At 47.3% G+C, this 23,379-nt stretch overlaps 1 protein-coding gene across 2 annotated transcripts in view; it reads right to left on the bottom strand.

Annotated features, from left to right (window-relative positions):
- RAB11FIP1 (RAB11 family interacting protein 1) overlaps positions 1–11,872 on the bottom strand; it is a 30,447-nt gene extending 18,575 nt beyond the window's left edge. For both annotated transcript variants that reach the window (XM_081220756.1, XM_081220757.1), the window contains exon 1: positions 11,369–11,872. In XM_081220756.1, coding sequence (XP_081076882.1) covers positions 11,369–11,745 — 377 coding nt within the window. In that variant the 5' untranslated portion in view covers positions 11,746–11,872. The remainder of the gene's footprint in view (positions 1–11,368) is intronic.
- Between the last annotated feature and the right edge of the window lie 11,507 nt (positions 11,873–23,379).

Here is a 23,379-nt window from a genome sequence, read left to right as displayed (position 1 = left end):
TCAAGTGAGGATCTTGGGAATGAACATACAAGCAAAAATGCATATTATCCAAGCAGGCTGCCCTACTGTTTGAGAGTTTTTTTTTTTTTTTTTGCTGTACGCGGGCCTCTCACTGCTGTGGCCTCTCCCGTTGCGGAGCACAGGCTCCGGACACACAGGCTCCGCGGCCATGGCTCGCGGGCCCAGCCGCTCCGCGGCATGTGGGATCTTCCGGGATAGGGGCACGAACCCGTGTCCCCTGCATCGGCAGGCGGACTCTCAACCACTGCGCCACCAGGGAAGCCCTGTTTGAGAGTTTTTAGGTTGGGGTTTTCTTGGTCAAACACAAGACAAGGCAACAGCTAAAAATATAGAAAAATTCATTTAAGTCTTCTACACTTTCAGAAAGATGCCTTATTAAGAGCAGCAAGGGAAAGAATGAATAAATGTAAAAAAGCATGAACTGGGTACAGGAAGGAAAATATACAGGATGCAGGACGCAGGGTCTGCTTCCCGAGTCGCCGGGCTGGGGAACTAGTGTCTGGACCCGCATTGTCAAATCTCCTGGGCTTTTTATTTATTTCTTTTTAATACATTTATTTATTTTATTTATTTATTTCTGGCTGTGTTGGGTCTTCGTTGCTGCACCTGGGCTTTCTCTAGTTGCGGCGAGCGGGGGCTACTCTTCGTTGCGGAGCGCGAGCTTCTTATTGCGGTGGCTTCTCTTGTTGCGGAGCACGGGCTCTAGGCGCGCAGGCTTCAGTAGTTGTGGCATGTGGGCTCAGTAATTGAAGCGCACAGGCTTAATTGCTCTGTGGCATGTGAGATCTTCCCGGACCAGGGCTCAAACCTGGGTCCCCTGCATCAGCAGGCAGATTCTTAACCACTGTGCCACCAGGGAAGTCCTCCTGGGCTTTTTAAACACTCATTTTGAGAACAGCTAAAACCACCCAACCATGTCCAATTCTCAGGACTGGTTTGCCTCAGAACGTAGGTTTCTCAATACAAGGAAAGCTGGTCCCAGGGGGCCTTCTATAGGAATGTGGGAGAGCGGGGGCAGTGTGGTTCCTGCTCTTGGGAAATGAAAGGTCTCACAGTGCATCCCTGCAGACGTGCGGGATTACACTTGTAAAGGACTGACTGGTACGCCTCAAAAATAACCTGTCTGCAGATGAAGCAAACATGTTTTTCCTTTAAAACATTCCAGAGGGGTAGACACAAACAGAAAAAATGATGGCTTCAAAGATTCAAGACACAGAGAAACGATGGCTTCAAGGATTCGGTTCGGTTCATGTTTTTGCACGGCAGGCACTGGAAACACAAAACGAAGAGGCCCGATTCTTGGCTGAAAAGCTTACCCACCAGTAGAGAGCTGGCTCACCAAACATCACAAAGCGTTTGTTACACTGAAACAACTGCTGCCTTTTCTTTCTGACTATGAAGTGTGAGAAAATAATTAGACATGAAAAGAAACTCCTGCTAAATTATACAATTTCATCACAGACAAGGACTCTCACACACAAAGAAGGTTCTCAGCTAATTGAAATCCCAAGGGGCTATAAGAACCACCTACTTAGGGACTCAGCCAGATGAATTAAGACTGCACCCTCCCATGAGACACAGGAGGCTCCAGGAAAGGCAAGGCAAAGGAAGACCACCAGCTCCACAAGTCCCTTCATTTTAATGGGTGAGTATTAATTTCAAGGGGTCCTTGTCTATGGGTCTGATGTGGACTCCAGGGTCAATGGTGGACCGCCTACTTCCCGTCCTGCGCAAAAACTCAACCATGAGTTATAGCATGAATCATCCCCCATGGTAACTAAACTTCATGACACAGGGGAGTATGGCCTCAAGGGAGGAAAGAAGCAGGAAGAACAGAATAGCACCTGAGTCTAATGTTTGAGATGGAGGGTGCACTTGATCTTTCTTAGATGGAGAAATTTTAAAAAGCAGTTTATTCACCGTCTTCCCCAGGGAATAAAAATAAGTAATAAAAATCACGTGAGGGTAGCAGAGGAGGACATCTAAAAGGGGTTCTGAAAAGGACTGATTCCACATGGGTAAAATGTCCATAGCCTAGAGGCCATGCACAGCAAACGGGGACAGAGATGTTTATGACCTGTAAAAGGTTTGTGGTGTGTACCCTACAGAAGCTAAGTAGTTTAACAGGTTTTGTCATTGACCAAGGTAGCTAGTCCTAACTACCTAACTGTGAATACAGAATCACCGACCAGGCAGCCTTGCCTCCTGAGGTGGACCTTCCCCTCTGCCCATCAACAACTTCTTGGTGGTAAATCATGAGGGTTGCAAATGGCTCCTTTTTTTACCCTAATCCCTAAAACAGCCATTCTGGCAGCACTGAAAAGCTATCTGTAGTCACCAAATCCAATCCTAAAAAGCCAGTAAATGACATGGCAAAGGAGAGATCACAGAAAAAGCAGGTTGAAAACGCTTTTGATCTTCCTATACTATTTGCTCTACAGAAATTCCCTTAGAAAGTAATTTAAAAGGTTATAGAAAACTTTTTTAATATTTTTTAAAAATTGACTTTCTCTCATGCTAATTCAAACATTCCCTTTTGATATATTTTCTTGAAGTCTTTTTCCCGCATAGCTCAACGATTACTAGCTGAGGGGCTTCAGACAAGTTACTTAACTTGCCTGTAGAACAGGGTTCAAAGCACCTACCTCATAAGGGTGTAATGAAGATTAAATGGCTTAATATATGTAAAGAGCTTAGAACAGTGCCTGGCACTTACACTCAGTAAGTGTTCGCTATGATTATGACTTGGTAGTAACCAGAGTACATGTGCAATTCTATTTGTAGCGTGTTTTTAAATATAAGTGTCTTACAGTCTCCATACCCACCATTTTTAACGGTTGTATGATGTTCTGTGAAGTGCATTTATACCATCGTTCACCCATGGTTCTCAAATGGGAACTTAAGACATCAACAGTTCTGACTGACTGTTCTCAAACATGGTTCTCAAACGGGAACTTAAGATATCAACAGTTCTGACTGACTATTCCTAAGGATCCGATCTTAAGCCATCAAACACAAATAACAATGATTTGCATTTGAAGGGAGTGGGAAAAGACTCAATTATAAAATTAGTTTGTGGGACTTCCCTGGTGGCACAGTGGTTAAGAATCCGCCTGCCAATGCAGGGGACACGGGTTCGAGCCCTGGTCCGGGAAGATTCCACATGCTGCGGAGCAACTAAGCCCGTGCGCCACAACTACTGAGCCTGCACTCTAGCGCCTGTGAGCCACAACTACTGAGCCCGCACGGCTAGAGCCCGTGCTCCGCAACAAGAGAAGCCACTGCAATGAGAGGCCCACGCTCCACATCGAAGAGTAGCCCCTGCTCACCGCAACTAGAGAAGAAGCCCGCATGCAGCAACGAAGACCCAACACAGCCAAAAATAAATAGATAAATAATTTTTAAAAATTGTTTGTATGACACAATTTCCAAAATTAAAAAGTATATACAATTTTTAAAAATACCACGTTTGGTGAATAATTTCTATAGCTTATCGTGAGATTTTTTTTTTTTTTTTTTTTTTTTTTTTGCGGTAGGCGGGCCTCTCACTGTTGTGGCCTCTCCCCTTGCAGAGCACAGGCTCCGGACGCGCAGGCTCAGCAGCCATGGCTCAGGGGCCCAGCCACTCTGCAGCATGTGGGATCTTCCCAGACCGGGGCACGAACCCGTGTCCCCTGCATCGGCAGGCGGACTCTCAACCACTGCGCCACCAGGGAAGCCCTATCGTGAGATTTAATGATCCTCAGAACTCTGCAGGATTTCTAAGTAGGTGGGAGAGACAAGAAACAGAGGCCCCCAAACTATTTCAGACATATGCCAAGATGGCATAACTGACTGCAGTATATGGATCAAGACATATTTTCTAAGTTGAAAGCAATACCAAACTCCTTGTAGGTAAAGACTAAAGGAAAAACCAAGCACCAGTATTTTAAGATTCTCTAAGAATTAGAAAAATTAACACATTTATAAACATGTAAGTCTACCACTCCTGCCATCATCTAGTTACCAAGTTTTTACTTGACCATATCTCAAAAAGCCACAAATGTTAATATTCTAACATCAGATCAGGTATCTCGCCTCTTGCCCAAAAGTAAATGCCACTGATGTAGTCTACGTGATCTGCCAAAGAACAGTCTCCGTGGGGTCCTTTGTCACTCATGCAAAGAGACGTTAAGGATGGGGAAAGGAAATGTGATGGTTTGGTCCACCACCTCTCGGCCAGGACGAAAGAAAACAACTTCAGTGTGACAGACATCAAAGAACGTTCAGTCCACTCTACCCCACAGGCAGACTCACACTCCTTTCTGTGGGAGCTCCCGGCAGGGAAGCAGGGCATCTGATTTATCTGGTAATCAGGTAAGTCCCAAGGAGGAGGAAAAAACCCCATACCAAGAGCGTTTCAAATCCTGTTCTCAAGACAAATGATCAGTAAAAACGAAAAGTTCCATTAGCGTAAAAGGAAACCCCACAGGACTGGTGCTGTAGGCGGTGACGCTCTTGAAGAAATAGCTCGGGGCCCGCCTGCCGCTGGTGCCCCTCACACAGGACAGCTGTTCTTCAGGATCACAAGAGGCCTCTTCAGACCAGGCTTTCTGGAAGCCTTGGTTGTTCTCCCTCAGTTAGCCATGTCCTTTTAAATAAACAAGAATTTTAAAAGTGAAGCGTGCAGCGGTCACACCTCTAGAGAGGGTTTTTCTGGCATTTCCTATAAATGCCTTCTCTCTGCTCCACCCAGAGGCCAGCATTCAGGAAAAGACACTTAATTACAGCTGCCTTTTTTCTCCCCATGGGCACATTCCTAAATGTGTCCCTGAGGGACACCCTGGAGACGAAAGCCCTTGATTTTTCTCTAACAGATCATCCCCAGACCTGTCCCAGCAGGAAAGGAATTTCTCGTCTCATTAGTGGCTAAAAGCGGCTCCTTTACCAAGGGCACCGTAAGCCCCAAGCGGCAGGTGACCTGCTTCTCCAGTGTTGAGCAGGGGTGCTGACGAGCAAGCCAGACCGCACACTGGGAAACGGAGAGAAGCGGGGCTTTGACCTCATACCGAGGCCACCCCTAGTCTTTAATCCACTGGGCTAAATGTAAGATTAAACACTTCTCCACGTCCACACGGGCAAACGACCGCCTGCCCTGTGTCTACAGGGACCGCACTCAGAGACATCTGCGCACCTAGGCTGGGTCACACAGCAAACAACGAGATGGAAGTGGCCCCTGGCCAAGGGGAAAGCAGGGGAACTGGCCTGGTCTCCTGCTGAGCCAGTTGCGGCATGAGATCTGACCCAGGACCCCGTAAGGGGAGCACAACCTGCTCACCAAGTTTTTTCCACACAGTAGATGTTGGCTTTCTTCAAAGGCCGATACAAGTGTCTGGGTGTTAATTTTGTTGGAATTCAAAGGCCCCTGAGGGGGACTTCCCTGATGGTCCTGTGGTTAAGAGTGCGTGCTCCCAATGCAGGGGGGTGCGGGTTCGATCCCTGGTCAAGGAACTAAGATCCCGCACAGCGCAGCCAAAAAAAAAAAAAAAAAAACCCCAAAGGCTCTGAGGCTTAGAGATCCGCACCAGGCCCAGGACCAAAGGCCACCCAGGGCATGGCTCTGAGATGAAGAGAAGGTCTTAAATGCCCTTCTATTGCTCCCACGTTTGGGCAAGGGCATCGTAATCCTCTGGAGCTAGGCCAGAGCGAGCGTCCCTCCAAAAGTATAGGGTGAGAAGCACAATTTTCTCGGACGTATGGCAATTAAAATTGGAGCGGCCAGGGGCTTCCCTGGTGGCGCAGTGGTTGAGAGTCCGCCTGCCGATGCAGGGGATACAGGTTCGTGCCCCAGTCTGGGAGGATCCCACATGCCACGGAGCGGCTGGGCCCGTGAGCCGTGGCCGCTGAGCCTGCGCGTCCGGAGCCTGTGCTCCACAACGGGAGAGGCCGCAACAGTGAGAGGCCCGCGTACCGCAAAAAAAAAAAAAAAAAAAAAATTTGGAGCGGCCAAATGGATACCTAAGATTATCATCCAGGGAGAGGAAGAGTGATGTCAGCAAGTGCATGTTGGAGTTGATGACAGTTTAATAAGCACATGTATTGTTCTTAATGTAATCATAACATTTTTTAGTTAATAACTACAATTAAAATGACAGAGATACTATTTAGAAAAACCTTCCTCTGATGGTAGTTGTGGAAATACAACAGAAGTCTTTGTAACCAAAAGGAAGTTAAGCAAAACAAGGCTCTTTTGTGCGCTCACCTTCCCTGATGTGAGAAACCTTTAAATGGTTGACTGACTTGCCTCCAGAGGCTTAGTTTTCATTTACAGGTTTATTTTCCCTCGTGTTATTTATTATTTTTCCTTTTCTTAGTCCTGTAGTCCTCGCAGCAGTGACTCTACCAGCGTGTTGGGGCAACCAGTGAGGTCACATCGGGTTACGTTATTACAAAACAAAGGCTTGGCCTGTGTTGAAACTGTAAACACTTGAAGACACACATATACACACCCTGGTTTCAGTGGTGTTTCCTGCTCATTCACTCAGCGCACAGGTATCACTGCTGGTGTTGTCTTTGTAATGGTGACCTCACTCTTGTGTTGCGGTGACTGCCAGGGAAAGAAATCTGCCACCCTTTCCTGGTTCATTTTCAACAGCAAGTTCTCCTTATTTTGTTTGTTCATTCTTATCACTTCCTCTCACTCACACCCACCCATACCCAATCCATCACCAGTCAGGCCAACTGAACCTCTGGAACACTTCTGAAATCCACCTACCTCTGTCCATGACCATGCCTGTCACCTGAGTCCAAGCACCATAATTGGTTGCCTAGATTCCTGCCAGGGCCTCCCACTTCACCTGATTCCAGGCTAGGCCTGCTCCAAATCTGCTCTCCACCCAACAGCCACAGTGATCTTTCACGAACTGCATCACATCACCCCTCTGCTTTCAACACTCAGTGGCTTCCACTGCTCTTCAACGAAGCCCTGCCTTCCTCTTCAGCCTCAATGGATGCAACCTCTCCAGCTTCCCAGGCATTCCTGCCTCAGGGCCTTTGCACAGGCTGCTCCCCCTTCCTCTACCTTTCCCTGGGAAAATTCCTCTTTATCCTTCAGGTCTCTGCCTCAGAGAGGCTACCTACAATCTCCTGCTCTTTTCTCTTACGACACCCTGTTCTCTTCCTCCACTGCACTCATCCCAATACAGGATTGTTCATTTATGTGTTCATTTATTTACCGGCTATCTCCCCCACAAGGCTCTCAGCTTTCTGAAAGCGGGGATCGTGTGTGTTATGTTCATCACTGTTTACACTGTATACCAAGTGCCTCGCATATAGTAGGCATCAAAAAATAATTACTAAAAGTAGGGATGAACGTTAAAAACAAGGGGAAAAAAGGCAGTTACAACTTTCCCCATGCTAACTGTCTTCTAAATGAAATCATCAAATCATATCATGAAAAACAGGAGGGAACATCTTTCACATCGATGGAACTATGACTTTGAGCCACCCTCACCCTTCTTAGTCACTCTGTTCCCCTACTGTGAACAGGTTGGGGTTATTTATCCCAGAACCCGAAGATCCCTGTCCTGGATGTGAGCTATCAGGTTCCTACACTGGGTGGGAGGGTTTCCAGTAATGCCCAATGTCATCTTTAGGGAGAATCCCAAGAAAAGAAAAACGTAAGCAGTAACAGCATTGCTCAAATTTTCTAGTCTGTTACAAAAAGCCAAAATGTGCTTAGGAAACCCAGAGGTATAAGCGCAAACACTGCCAGCTCAGATTTGTGAATTCGAGACCTCTGTGCTCATCCGTCACCTCTATGCCTCCACCTCTCCCAGAAAGACAACTGCCTAGCCCTCCTTAATCACCTGAATTTCCTTTGACGCTGGTCACTCTTTCTTACTATACTTACAGTTCTTCAAAATGTCTAACCTTTATCAGTATCCAGATCTTTTCACATGCAACCAAATTTTCTCTTGAATCTTCAAGAAATATGAGAAAATGACCCTCCATCAGTCTCTCTTCATATCTGGAAGGCTATCACAATATCAAGTTTCATCCTACTTAATTACACAATGGCCTTCCAGGCACCAGCCTGAATATTTATTTTAATCTGTCTTTAAAAGATTATTTCCCCCATTTTTATTGCTCTTAGTATCCTAAAAAGATGTTTTGTTTTGTTTTCAATCTAGGACCCCAAACTACATGAGACCGGACAGCAGAGAAATCCACATGCTGGTCACCTGATTCTGCCTCCTCTCAGATTCACGTCTGTTTTATGATCACGGGACTTAACTGATTCCCATTTAACCGGGGCCCAGCTGAGACCCCCAGATAAGTACGCATGAGTCAGCCCTCTGTATCCACAGGTTCCACATGTTGGATTCAACCAACCTCAGACCAAAAATATTCGGGAAAAAAAAAACATTCCAGAAAGTTCCAAAAAGCAAAACCTGGATTCACGCATTGGCAACTATTTGTATAGCATTTACATTGTATTTACAACTATTTACATGGCATTTATATAGCATTAGGTATTATAACTAATGTAGAGATTATTTAAAGTATACAGGAGGATGTGCAGAGGTTATATGCAAATATTAAGCCATTTTATATAAGGGACTTCAGCATTCGCAGATTTTGGTATGCGGGGGAGGTCCTGGAACCAATCGCCCTCGGATATGAGAGACAGTTGTATAAGTGCAAAATCAATTCATTTCCATTTTTTCTTAACTAAAGGGGCCAAACACTCTTCCCTGTTAAATGGATCCTATCTATATGCCAGCCTCTGTTTAGTGCTTTAAAGATGTGTATCATCACACTAAATTTGAGGTCTGCAAAATCTGAGTCATTACAAAAAGCATATTCTCTTGACTCCAAATATGATACATGGGGGCTTATTAAAAGAACAAATGAAAGTATCAGCACAGTTAGCTCTTAATGCCTTGAGTTTTAGCTTCTGGACCCATGGGGGAAAAAAATCATACTCTAGAGGAGCAACTGTTCTCTGTAGAGGTGAACACAAATGCATACATTAACACACACACACACATTAACACACACACAAAACTACAGACCAAGACTTTAGCTTTTGTTTTGATTTTGGTTTTAATGTCTAAGGTGGAGTCAAACCATTAATAGCTAGTTCAAATGATCTTCCTAGCCCAACCAGTTTCTATCTGTTGAATTCCCACCTCTCAAGTGTATATCTCATGCTCCAAATCACAGCTACCTTGGGCACCCAAGTGATGTACCAGGACATCAGACAGGCTTAGTTTAACTGGGTTTCCCCAGCACCTTGGAAAGTCCCAGGAAGTGACAGGTGGAAAGCTTGCAATTTCACCTACCACTAGCAGAGCAAAGAAGGCTTCCTCTGCAGTTCTTAAAAGTCTATAAACTAAAAAAAAAAAACAACTATCAACTAAGTACTATTTTCCTATAAGCTGATACTCTGACTAAGTGGTCACAAGCTCATATGATAGAGACAGGAGTAATCATCGAAGTTTAGAATTACATCAGAGAGGATGAGAAAAATGGAGATGTGGAGACTGTACCCTTCCTGAAATAGGGAACTTGAGGAGGTTTCCATTCCTCCCAAAGCAGTAACAGAACCTTTTGAATCTACACACGGGGCTCCATTAATCCAGCAACCTGGAAACATCTTATAAACATCAATTAAGTCTGGCCACAAGCTCCATTTACACATAGGGCAACTTGGATGTTGAGAGACCGAGCAGCCTGAAGCCCAGCAATGAGTCAGGGCGGGAATGGGCACCAGACCCAGGAATCTGGAATCCCCATCTCTGGCAGGGAGATGCTATTTATCTTTCAAGGGAATAAAACGTTCACAGAAGAAACAGATGGCAGAGAGAGACAATAATATCCACACATCTTGGGATGGGACAAGACAAAGGACGGCCAATGGTGCCTAGTTGAAGCTGGAAAGGAAGCCAACCCAAGGCCCCAAATGTCACTTAATCAAATGGAAAATTAGCATTGCTTCAGCCCCAGCTCAGCAAAGACGCTGCTGCTCACCTTATGGCTTGTAAGTTGATGCCACAAAGATACCCCATCCATCCTCACCTCAAGGCTCTCTCTTTTTATCTGATTTGAGTTCAGAAATGCCTGTTCATCTTTGGCCAGATAAGGGAAGCAGGTATTACATTTGCAAGCACCCTACAGAAAGGGGAGTCTGGGAACTTCAAATCCTCCGGCTCTTCCTGTCTCCTTCACAAGGGAAAGCTGAAATACCGTTTATATCTAAAACACACAACATGAATCAGAGTGCTTCGCAAACCACAGGAGTTAGGTGATAACATGACTGCCTTGCATATTTAAGGTCCAGCAAAGTAATCAGTTAAGCTAAGCGAGGCTAGAGGCTAGTTGTCGGTACACTAGATGAACATAATCATATGTTCCCTTCTAAACACCTGCGAAAGAGAACAAATAAATCGGTAACACTTTGGAGTGCACAGGTTTTCGCCCTGCTTTCCCTGCGGGACTCTGATGCCCTAAAAGAGAAGTCTTGGGGGCGGGGGGGGGTGCGGTGGCTACAGGTGAGCAGCCATCCCCTCCCCCCTACCCAGTAGGACCAGAGAACTTGACAAACTCCAGACAGAAACAATGCTTACTTTTCAGTTCAGCTCGGCCAAGGGCAGGCCCTGGCTCCAGCCATCAATGGGAAATCCCTACTCCTTTGGGGCCCGGGGCAAACGCGGTTAGTATTTTTCGGTCTGAAAGTGAAGACCAAACTGTTCTAGCATTCTTGAGGGAGGGGCGGAGAGGAGGGCGGGGCAAATTCTCTTGACCAACCCCTTCGGCGGCTGTGAGGTTGGTTGGGGGGATAGCCCTCCACAGGCAGCCCGCATTCCCCGTTCCCCAGTCCCCACCGCACTGTAACGCCCCAGCTCAGCTCCTGGGCGAGCCTCTAGGGTCCTAGTGTCAGTGGCTTTCACTGCTCCAGTGGGTCCTCCCTGCGCCCTGGCCCAGCCATTCTCAGCTCAGTGTCCAGTACAATGAAATACCCAGGAGGCTTTCCACGGAGGCTAATGCGTACATCAAATATACACGCTGCTCAACTAAATAAGAGGCATTCGTCAGCCCACAGGTGGTTTCAATTCATCAAAAATTCATTAAGTGATTACTAAGTTCCAGACGCCGAGCGCCGTCCTGCAGATTCAAAAACGCTCCAGGTACCCGAAACCACGCACTTGGGAGAGCCCAAGAAAGTGGAGCTAGGTGAGAATACTAGTACGGGCCGAGGGGATCCCTCTAGAAAGGCCTCGCTCCGTTCGTCCTCTTGGTGGGGACACACTCAAAAGGGTCTCGGCGCCCAGACCACGCGTCCTCGCCCCCGGCCCGCACTCACTGGGTCTTCTTGTGGCCCTGGTCCCGGTGCAGCTCCCGCAAGTCCACCTCGGCGCGGCCCAGGAACTTGTCGAGGCCGAGCAGCGCGCGGTGCAGCACGGTGAGCTGCAGGGTGGCGGCGGCGGCGGGCGCTGCCTCAGCCGACAGCAGCGGCGGCAGCTCAAAGGTGGCCTCCTCCCGCCACACGGGCGCGCCCAGGCTGCGCTCCGACACGGAGGTGGCGTACTTCTCCTTGCCCACCTGGATCACTGCGTATGCGTCGCTCGTGCCCCCGGGGCCCTTGGCCCGCAGGCCCCGAGCCTGGAGCACCGTCACCTGCACGTGCGTTGGGGACCACACGGCCCCCGGGCCCCTGCCCGCTGAGGCCGCCAGAGACATGGTGGCTGCGCTGCGGTCCAACCGAAACTGAGAAGATCGCCGCAACCCGCGGCCCCTAGCCGCGCCGGCCTCTTTAAGGCTTCCGGCCACGCCCCCTCTGTGCCATGCCCCTCCCGGCCCCGCCCCACCACCCGCCCCACCTGCGGGTGCCGGGCCCGCCTCCGCCGCGCAGCCCTGGCGGGGCTCCAGGGCGCCGAGGGCTGGGCGGGCACTGCGCGGGCAGGGGCGGGGCTTGAAGAATTCGGGTCTGAGAGGTGGTAGGTGAGGGCAGGGGTCTCCGACTGCCAAAGGTCTCCCGGCCCAAACGGAAGTGGCCAGAGCAGCTACTGGGGAGCCAGACCTCATTTCCAATCTGGCCTTGCCAACCGGCAGGTGTGTGGCCTTACACAGATTACTTAATATCTTTGGGTCTCAGTTTCTTTATCTGTAAAATGAGATAACAATCACCTCATAGAATTGCTATAAAAAAATAATGTTACCTGGCACAGGGTGAGTTCCCAATAAACGGTGGCTACGAGGGTGATTATGAATGCGTTCCCAAATTCGTTGCTCTTCCTACTTTGGCCGCGGGGGGCGTTGCTATGGAGGAAAGTGGGTTCGGGGAAGGTGCCAGGTGAGAGAAGAGCGAGGAGGATCTTTTGAGGGCCCGAAAAGGGGAAGGGAAAGGCAGGGGGCGCCTGAGGCGGCGTGGGAGGGTTCTGTTTTGCCCCGCCCTGACCAAATAAGGTGAGGCCAAGAGGCTAAGTCAGGGAAGGGGACGAAAGGAGGAACTGAAAATGGGATTGACCAACGGGGCCCTTCCCCGCAGTTCCCCCTTTTTCCCTGGCTGGACCCTCTGCAGTCTCTCCTCGCTCTTTACCTCTGAGCTCCCAGTCAGGCACTTCCTCGTTCCCAGTTTCCATTAGAGTGGCTGATTCTCTTCATTCCCAATATGCTACTTCAAAGACTCAAATATCTATTGATCATCAGATTACAAAGGTCACGTTGAAGGTTTTTAGGTTTTAGAATTAAGAAAAGGCCCAGGGGCTTCCCTGGTGGCACAGTGGTTGAGAGTCCTCCTGCCGATGCAGGGGACACGGGTTCGTGCCCCGGTCCGGGAAGATCCCACATGCCGCGGAGTGGCTGGGCCCGTGAGCCATGGCCTCTGAGCCTGCGCATCCGGAGCCTGTGCTCCGCAACGGGAGAGGCCACAACAGTGAGAGGCCCGCGTACTGCAAAAAAAAAAAAAAAAAAAAAAGGAAAGGCCCAGTGAAGCAGAGAAGTGATTCGTTGAAGATCCTGCAACAGAGCCAGGACTAGAACCCAGGTGTCCTGACTCCCATCTAGTGTTTCTGCTGCAAACTTTGCTTCTTCCAGATCCTCAGAACCCCAGTCTTGGATGGCTCAAGGCATTCCTACCTGGACCCCACCCTGATTCACTCTCCTCTATCTCCTGAACAAACTGTAGCGCAGATAATCTTCCCACCTCAGGCAGGTACTCACTTCCGCTGGCCCATGGCGGCCCTCCCACCTCTCTGCCAACCCATGTCCTATCCACCGCAAGGCTTCACTCAGATTTCTCCAGGGTTTGGCTTCTGATAGCCCTCTTCAGGGCAGGACCGGGTGGTGACTTGTCTCCTCCAGAACCCTCAGCAGAAACCTGGGCACCCAGTGGGTACTCAGGAAGTGCCACGGAACTGAAGAGTTGGCAGGTTATCCCAGCCAACCATGAGTACATAGTGTTTCCTTTTACCACGTAAGAAATTACAAGACAGACATTATGCCTCAGGTTTGCAACTGAGGGTGGCTGCAGTGTGGGAAAGGCCTATTTACTAGGCCTTGAAATGTTTAACGGTGATCGGAAGGGGAAAGGAAAGGAGGTACCAGACCTGTAAGCGGCAGGAAAGCCTAGCAGAGCTCTGTTGTTTTGGTGCCATTTCCCTGCTTGACGATCTGTTAACCTCATTCAACCTTATGGCTCCATTCACTACTGTAAAGATATATTGAGAACTGACCTGGTGCCCAGCATGTGCTAGGTGCTACAGACCAAGGGCACAAAACCTTTGGAATGAGACCCAGTCCCAAGGCACGCCCTGACAAATGCTATAAAGGGAGTCCTGTACCAATAAAATGCTTTGGGTGTTTTGAGGATAGAGCAATTTCTCTAAGCTGGTGGATTTTTTTTTAATTTTTTAAAAATTGAAGTATAGTTGTTTTAAAATGTTAATTTCTGCTGTACAGCAAAGTGACTCAGTTATACATATATATACATTCTTTTTTTATATTCTTTTCCATTGTGGTTTACCATAGGATATTGAGTATAGTTCCCTGTGCTACACAGTAGGACCTTGTTGTTTATCCATTCTCTATAAAATAGCTAACATCTTAAGCAGGTGGATTTTTATGAAGGACACGGCATTGAGCTGGACCCTAAAGGATATGCCAGATTTGAAAGGCAGAGAAGGGGCCGTGGAGGAAGAGCCTTTCAGGAGAGAACAGAAAAGCTAAAGCAGAAGTGTGGAGGTCAGAGTACCCCAGTGGGGCTAGACTGTGGGATACTTCAGGAGGACGTTGGGGATAGGTGGTGGAGATAAGGCAGCCCAGGTAGGCCGGGCCAGATCACGCAGACCATGGACACCAGGCTATGGTGTGTATACAGAGTTCTGGACCAGGTGAGCCCGCCTCCAGAGGACTTTGAACAGTGGTGTGATCAGGTCGTAAGGCAAGGTATGAGCAGATGCAGCCCAGCAGCCAATAGTGTGATAGGTCACAGCCAGATACCCGCCTTCATTTTCACCTAGAGACTGTCTGCCTCCGGCCCCATTCCGCCCCACCCCTGACCCATCCTTGGTGACTATTCTAAGTTGATACCACAATAAATAAGTCTGTACCATACTCCCCTCTTGGTTGCCCTGCCTGTCCACTGCTCCACTGCCTCCCAGCCAGACAAAGTCAAAGATTTGCCATCCAAACTGATCCTAGGAGTGAAGTTTTTCATCTCCAGCCTCACCTCCTCTCCCACACATACACCACACACACACACACACACACACACACACACACACACACACACACACACACACGGTTCCCCGGGGCAGACAGAGCCAGGAGTGAAACCCAGAAGGACAGCCCCACAGGCTGAGTACGACAGGGAGCATCCCCTCCACTCATGGAAAGGATATGAGGACAGGGAGGGGTGGGAGAGCGGAGGAGAAAATAAGATCCCCTGGTGACCTCATGTGTTTGGGTCTCTGTCAGACACAGAGAGGCTCCGTGGTTAAAGCAGAAGTGAGAGGTTGGGGCAGGACAGGGCAGCCTCACCACCTCAGAGAAATCCCGGTCCAGATCCTTCTCTCTAGACACTGGACACAGGCAGGGGTTAACTCAGAGGAGTGGGGCTCACCGGAGGCGGGAATGAGAAACTTGTTGGTGGAGAGATGCCAGGAGGTCCAGCACAGGGCGTGCTTGGGAGCTGGCTGATCGCCCTCCACACGCCTCAGGGTGGCTTTCTCCCCTCCCCAGCTGGAGCACACTGTCCCTGAAGGCCTACCTACTGACCGCCCAGAGTCCAAGAGGCTGTCTTCTTCCAGCTTTGTAGACAGACCCTCAGGCCACGTGGGGCAGGGGGGTAGATGGGTGGAGCAGGCCCAATGATGAGGGCAAGGCTGGCGCTGGGCCTGCTGACCCCTGGCCGGCTCCCTGAATTCCGGGAGTGTTTGTAAACACCTCCCATGGCCAGGGTGCGGAGGGATGACTGTTCTCCCCTCTTACTCTGCCCCGCCTCAGGCTCTGACTGACAGAGGAAGGAGTTTCAGCAGACAAGGCGCCTGGCAGGTTCGACTGGAAGGGTCAGCCACCTGTCCTGCTCCCAGAGCAGCAGGGCGGAGAGCGCCTGGGCCCGGGCCTCTTGCCGGGTGGGCGGCGCTGGGCCTCGCAGTGGGGTCTCTAGCACAGATCTGCTCTTAGGCTCGTCTGGGAAGGTTTCCCCTCTAAGACATGGTGCAGAGCCAGGCTAGACGGGAGACAGGGCCTGTGGAAGGGAGGCGTCACTGCCCCGCCAGCGGCCGGCCTCCCTACGGCCCCTCGACATCCCCCAGCTGCAGGCACACGACCTCAGAGGTCATCCTGGCAACTCTGGAGGGGCCCATGTGCTCCCCCCGAGGGAGGAAGAGAAAGGGCCTGATAGGGCTGCCTGTCAGCCTATTCTCCTTCGCCTCAGTCTCTGGGGGGTAGCGACAGCCTTCCACACACATGACTCGTTCACTGGGGCTCTGCCTAAACAGCCCTCTGGCTGCTCCGGGTCCAGCTGCCTCTGCCTCCTCTGGCCCACTCGGTTGACCAAGATTCCCTCCAAGGAGCAAGGGCTTCCTGCTTCTTCGTGGAGTCAGTGAGCCCAGCACCAGGCTCTTTCCTGTGCCCCAGGGGCCGTGGCAGTGAAGAGGTTGAAAGCATGGCCCAGCGGAAGAGGAGCGTCTCGACAAGCAGATGACTCAGCCATCTCCCTACAGTCTTGGTGACACTACTACTTTGTTTCATGAAGCTTTTTGCCTCACAGATTACGCAAAGGTATTGCCTTTCCAACTTGTCAGGTCCCTTCGGAGAAAGCCCCTGAATCCCGCAGCTGAAAAGCGTTAGGGAATATGCAGCCCTCACCTTCCCACTTTCTGCCCAAAGCTTTCCCTCGCGCCGCTCCCTTTCAGAACTGCTGCCTTTTCCTGGCTATTTTTTTTTCGGGGGTGGGGGGACACAGAGGGGGCTGTCCAGGTCGCATGCAGGATCTTAGTTCCTCCACCAGGGATCGAACCCGTGCCCGCTGTAGTGGAAGCGCGGAGTCTTAAGCACTGGACCACCAGGGAAGTCCCCCTAGCTTATTTCTTGTACCCGGAGTCAGCACTGGTTTTACTCACTTGCCAGCAGCTCGAAGGCAGGAAAAATGTGGTCCTCACCTTTGCCTTAACCATCTCCCAATTCCTTGCCAATGGAAGGCAGCTCAAGTTAGGCAGAAGAGACATAAAGGACTCTTGAACCTTCAGCATTAGTCCATTTAATCCCTGCTACCGCCACCTCCAGCACTGCCCTGTATAACTGTCTTTTTAAAATATAAGGTTAAGGACTTCCCTGGTGGTGCAGTGGTTAAGAATCCACCTGCCAATTCAGGAGACACAGGTTCAAGCCCTGGTCCGGGAAGATCCCACATGCCGTGGAGCAACTGAGCCCACGTGCCACAACTACTGAGCCTGCTGCACTCTAGAGCCCGCGAGCCACAACTACTGAGCCCGTGTGTCACAACTCTGAAGCCCGGGCCCCTAGAGCCCGTGCTCCGCAACAAGAGAAGCCACTGCAATGAGAAGCCCACACACCACAACGAAGAGTAGCCCCCGCTCGCCGCAACTAGAGAAAAAAGCCCGCGTGCAGCACCAAAGACCCAACGCAGCCAAAAATAAATAAATAAATAAAATAAATTAAAAGGTTTACATTTTCTGAGTATAAAAAAATACATGTTCATCATAGGAGCCATTTTCCACCTTTCCAGAATCAACTTCACGGCACATAGGGGCAAAGTAGAAGTTTTGAGTGTTTACTCCTCCTTGAATTCTCGCATTGGAAGCTGCCCCTCAGGATCTTGTTCTCTTCCTGGCATCTCTCAGAAAAGCCATGAGCCTCCACTTTCTCAACCGCCGCCCCCCCCCGGACCACTGGGGACCCCACCACAGCAGAGCCGGCCAAGAGGAGGATGTAAACAACCCCATCAACCTTTTACTCCTCTTCCCTTTTGATGCCACAACACATGGCACAAGGCTGATGGCTACGTGGACTTTTGACACGCTAAGGAATTGTGATGTAGACCAGGAAGCTTCAAGCCAAGCCCAGCGCTTGATGCTTTGCAAGGTCCAAGGGAGAGCACCAGAATAAAGCCCTTCCACTGCAGGGAGAATGGGTTTGATCCCTGGCTGGGGAACTAAGATTCCACATGCCGAGCGTCACAGCCAAAAAAAAAAAAAAAAAAAAAAAAAAAAAAAAGGAAGAAAACTGTTTATATAACATAGGAACAGATTTTTTAAAATAAACTTTATTATAGCATTACAGCATGGCTATAATCAAGGAAAGGAAAATGTACTGTAAACATTCTATGCAGAAAAGTGCACAAAAGTTTCCAGCCTGGTGAACTTTCACCATCCAGATCAAGAAATAGAACAGGATCAGCACCTGCGGAAATTTCCCCTTGGTTCACCGCCAGTCACTAGGCTCCCCTCCTTTAGAAAGGTAACCACTACTTTGACGTTTAACCCCAAAGATTAGTCTTGCTATTTTTGAACATTATGTAAATGAATCATATATTAGGTATTTATTTGGGGTTTGGCATCTTTACTTTTTTTTTTTTTTTCTCAGCTGTGCCGCGCAGCATGCAGGATCTTAGTTCCCCAATCAGGGATCAAACCTGTGTCCCCTGCAAAGGAAGTGCAGAGTCCTAACCACTGGACCGCCAGGAAATTCCCCAGGGTCTGGCTTCTTTCACTCAGTATTATGTTTAGGAAATTCACCAGTGGTGTTCCTGTAGCAGTAATGTATTCATCTTTATTGTTTTGTAGTATTCCACAGTGTGACTATACCACAACCTATTTTTCATTCTACAATTGAACTCCTGGCCTCCAGAACTGACAACAAGAGAATAAATTCCTGTTGCTTTAAACCACCAAGTACGACAGCCACTGGAAACTGAGGCCTGTTAGGAATAAATTTGCTGTACATTCTCATATGGCTTTTGGTACATATGCATAAACATACACACACACCTAAGAATGGAATTGCTGGGTCATAGGGTGGATATATGTTTAGCACTGAGAGAACACCAAGTCATTTTCCAAAGTAGTGATACCAATTTATACTTCCATCCACAATGTCTGAGAGATCCTGTTTCTCCACATCTTTGTCAACCGTGGTATTGTCAGTTTTTCCTATTTTGTTCTTCTGGTGGCTGTGAAGTGGTTTTAATTTGTATTTCCCTGATGACTAAGGGGCTTGTGTGCTTGTTTATTGGCCATTTGGATATGGTCTTTTGTGATATGCCTATTCATTTCTTTTGTCCATTTTTCTTTTCAGTTGTCTGTCTTATTGATTCATAGCATACATATAATATATTGCGTATATGATACCTTTGTCCTAAAAAATCTCATGCAAATATCCTCTCCCACTCTGTGGCATGCCTCTTCACTCTCTTAGTGGTGTTTTGGGGTGAAAAGAAATTCTTACATTTAATGAAATCTGAGTTATAAATTTTTTATGGTTAGTGCTTTTGTGTCCTGTTTTAAGAAAACTTTCCTGCCTCAAAGCCATAAATATAGTCTCCTTTATAATCCTCTAGCAGCTGTACTGCTTTACTTTCACATTTAGGTTAGCAATCCATCTGGGATTAACTTTATTGTGAAAAGATAATTCTCCAAAATAAGATAAAACCATGACTCATACAGATATAAAAATGAGCACATGTTAAATTTTTACTTAATTTATTAAGAAGGAAAAGTGGTAAGGTGTTTCAGCCTGTTCCAAGGTGAATCCAAAGAATAGACACATGTATAGATCAGGAATATCAAAATAGGGACTTCCCTGGTGGTGCAGTGGAGAAGACTACCTGCTCCCAATGCTGGGGGCCCAGGTTCGAGCCCTGGTCAGGGAACTAGATCCCATGTGCATGCACAACTAAGAGTTTGGGTGCCACAACTAAGGAGTCTGCCTGCTGCAAGTAAGACCCGGTGCAACCAAATAAGTAAATTTTTTTAAAAAAGGAATATTGAAATAAATGTGCAAACTGAGGCAAAACTGGTTTGTTTGTCCATGGTTGGGGGTGTGTTCCTCCACCAGACAGATTTTATTTTTATGAGCTTGGCGCTGCTATCAGTTATCTACAAGTTACAGAGGTTTTTTATTTTGGGGGGTGGGGCTTTTTTTGGCTCCGCAGCATGGCATGCGGGATTGAACCTGGGCCACAGCAGTGAAAATGCTGAGTCCTAAACACTGGGCCTCCAAGGAACTCCCTACAAGTTGCAGAGTTATAAAGTAGCTGCCATAAACTCAAAATCAGAGGAGATGCTACAGAAAATGCAGTTTTCCCTGAAGCAGAAAAATTTCCCTACCATACAGTATCAGATAGAGGTCAAGGTTCATTTTTTTTTTCATAAGTATGTCCCATAGATCCAGTGCCATTTATTAAAAAACTCAGCTTTCTCCCACCAGCTCTACAGTGTCCCTGTGATGTGTGGATTTGCTTCTGAACTCTGTTCTGTTCCATTGATTTATTAGTCTATTCTTTTTTTTTAATATTTTTATTTATTTATTTTACTTTTTTATTGAATGATTCTTTAAATTCTACAGTGCTTTACAATTTTCAAAAGTTTCACACACGTGATTTCATATAATCTCATAATAACCCTTTTTTAAATCCCCTACCCTTATGTTGCCCCTCCCTGCTTCCCTCTCCCCACTGGTAACTACTGCTTTGCTCTCTATATCTGTCTGCTTCTTTTTTGTTTTATTCACTAATTTGCTGTATTTTTTAGATTCCACATATAAGTGATATCATACAGTATTTGTCTCTCTCTGTCTGACTTATTTCACTTAGCATAATGCTATTTGCAGCAACATGGATGGACTTAGAGGGCATTATTAGTCTATTCTTGAATTAATGCCACACCATCTTAATTATCATAGCTTTATAATACATGTAGGTATCTAGTAATGTAAAGCCTTCAGCTTTGTCCTTCCTTTGGTTAGATTTCTTGGTTATTCTTGGCCCTTTGCATTTTCACAACATTTTAGAATCCATGGTTCATTTCTTTTTCATTTTTCTTTTTTTTTTTTGAGGTACGCGGGCCTCTCACTGCTGTGGCCCCTCCCATTGCGGAGCACAGGCTCCGGATGCGCAGGCTCAGCAGCCATGGCTCATGGGCCCAGCCACTCCACGGCATGCGGGATCCTCCCGGACCTGGGCACAAACCCAACCTGTGTCCCCTGCATCGGCAGGCGGACTCCCAACCACTGCGCCACCAGGGAAGCCCCCATGGTTCATTTCTTAAACAAACAAACAAACAACCTGAAATTTTGATTGAGATTTCATTGAGTTTGTAGATTAATTTGGGGGAAATTTGACATCTTTACAATATTTTTTTTTTTTTTTTTTTTTTTTTTTTGCAGTACACGGGCCTCTCACTGTTGTGGTCTCCCCCGTTGTAGAGCACAGGCTCCGGACGCGCAGGCTCAGCGGCCATGGCTCACGGGCCCAGCCGCTCCGTGGCATGTGGGATCTTCCCGGACCAGGGCATGAACCCGTGTCCCCTGCATTGGCAGGCGGACTCTCAACCACTGCGCCACCAGGGAGGCCCGACATCTTTACAATATTGAATCTTCCAAACAATGAGCAGGCTGAACTACACTTAAACCATCCTATAGAGCATTTATAAAGTAAGGAGGACCTCAAGGTCTACCATCATGAGATATTTTTATTAAGCATAATTAAACATTCATATTGTACTGGAAGTGATCTTTATAAAGGTTAATCCAAAAACAGAGTAAGATCTTCTTCTGAGAATTTATATCCAAGAGAAAAAAAAAAAGAACACAGGTAAACATATTTGATGATACTTTCCAAAAATTCATAAAGAAAGGGAGAAATGGTTATATTGTCAATGGTCCTTGACTAAATCTTTGGTCTCATATAGGAAGACAAAGAAAAGGTTCTTACAAGTTGTGAAAAACTTTGTGTAGAAAATAATTTACAAACAAATGTAAAAATGAAACCACCATCAGTGCTGTGGAGATATCTCTTGTCAGCATTTTTCAAGTGGTTTTGACTATCATTTCTCCATCAAATACAGTCAGTCTCCTCAGGACCTACAGGACCTAATACTCTAAATTTCTCTGAGAGTAACATCCGGAGGATGAGTAGAAGTTAAGTGGGTGAAGAATGGTCCAAGCAGAGAAAGCAATATGTGCAAAGGCCCTGTGGCAGGAGAGAGCAAGTGATGGGAGGCATTGTAAAAACGGCTAACTTGACTGGATCTAAAGAGCAAGGGCAATCATGGTGTGAGAAGAGGCTGGAAGAGTGCTAGGATACACACCATGCACAGCCTCAGAGGCCACGGCAAGAACACTTTTCTTAGGGTCAGATTTGTGTTTTGAAAAGATCACTGGCTAGAGTGGAAGACAGATAGAGGTAAGGCTGAGCATGGGTCAAGGGAGGCTAGTTAGAAGGCTATTTCATTAGTGCCAGTGAGGAGTTATGGCGGGTGGACTGAGTAGTAATGGTGGAGAAGGAGGAAAGTGAATGCAGTCTAGAGACTGCAGACAGTAATTAAATACCGACTCTGTGCCGTGCACTGTTCTAGGGCTTGAAGATACAAGAGAAAACAAGACAGGCGAGGTGCCCGCCCTCAGGGAGATTATAATCTGGCTCTAGGTTCCTGGCTTGCATAACTGTGTGGACAATGATGCCGTTAACTGAGCTTGAGCTAGGGAACACTGGAAGAAGGACTGGGTTCCATTTTGGACATGTTGAGTTCTCGGTACATTTGAGACACCCAAGAGGATGGTAAACAGACTGGTGGACATATGGGTCTGGAGCTCAGAGGAGAGGTCTGGACTGGAAATGTATTTCCTTCATCAGACGTAGAATCAAGCCAAGGGTTCCCTATGAGGCTACTGTGGAAAAAAATGACTTTAAAATTCCTAAAAGCCCTGCTCTTTCACAGAAAGGATGAAAGTTGGCTTCATCTTTACCCTGAGGCTGCATTTTCATGACAGCACCATATATTTAATTTCCCCTCCCCAGGCCCTTTATAAATCTGAGAACACTTTGCTACCTGTAAACACTGTCATGAATGCTCTATACTTCCTTGAAATTCTGCCTGAAATATATACCAATTGATATAATGAATACAATGCGATTATTTTTACTCTGTTAATATGATGGATTATCTTCATGGATTTTCAAATATTGAACAAGCCTTACACCACTGGAATAAACTCCATTTGTTTGTAGTGTATACTTTAAAATATATATATTACTGGAAAAAAAGCTGGAAATAGTACAAGAATCCATCCCAAATAACATCATCCTTGTCTACTGGATACTTGAAATACAGTGGAAAAAATGGCATGTATGTGAATGGGCAGCTGCTACATATCTATACACATGTATATACATACCCACTATATACCTGTATATATGTCATTTGCTTGTATTTACTGATAACTTTCCTTATTTGTGTTACTATTATTTTTTCACACATAGTGATCCTGAACTCCTTTTTAAATTGTAACAATGTTGATCAAAGTCTGCTTTATATTAGAATTATTTAACCATGTCTATCCTTCATGAATTTGTAAAGGGTAGGACCAGGAATTCCATAGCATCCGGTTAAGATTCGGTGCTTTCACTGCTGTGGCCTGGGTTCAATCCCTGGTTGGGGAAGTAAGATTCCACAAGCTGCACGGTGCAGCCGGAAAAAGGAATAGATAAATAAAGGGTAGGACCACATCTAAATTTCACTGTTTCCCCTAATTCTGCATTCAATGGATGGATGGACTTACATTTCTTCTCCCTTAAGACACATTCATTCATTCCATCTACTAGTGGTCAGATTTGCTTCCATACATACCTTA

The sequence above is a fragment of the Mesoplodon bidens genome (assembly GCF_964165515.1).
Source record: "Mesoplodon bidens genome assembly, chromosome: 20".
In the NCBI taxonomy this organism is placed as follows: domain Eukaryota; kingdom Metazoa; phylum Chordata; class Mammalia; order Artiodactyla; family Ziphiidae; genus Mesoplodon; species Mesoplodon bidens.
The sequence above is the reverse complement of the archived record's forward strand: the minus strand, read 5'-3'. Positions and strand labels throughout refer to the sequence as shown.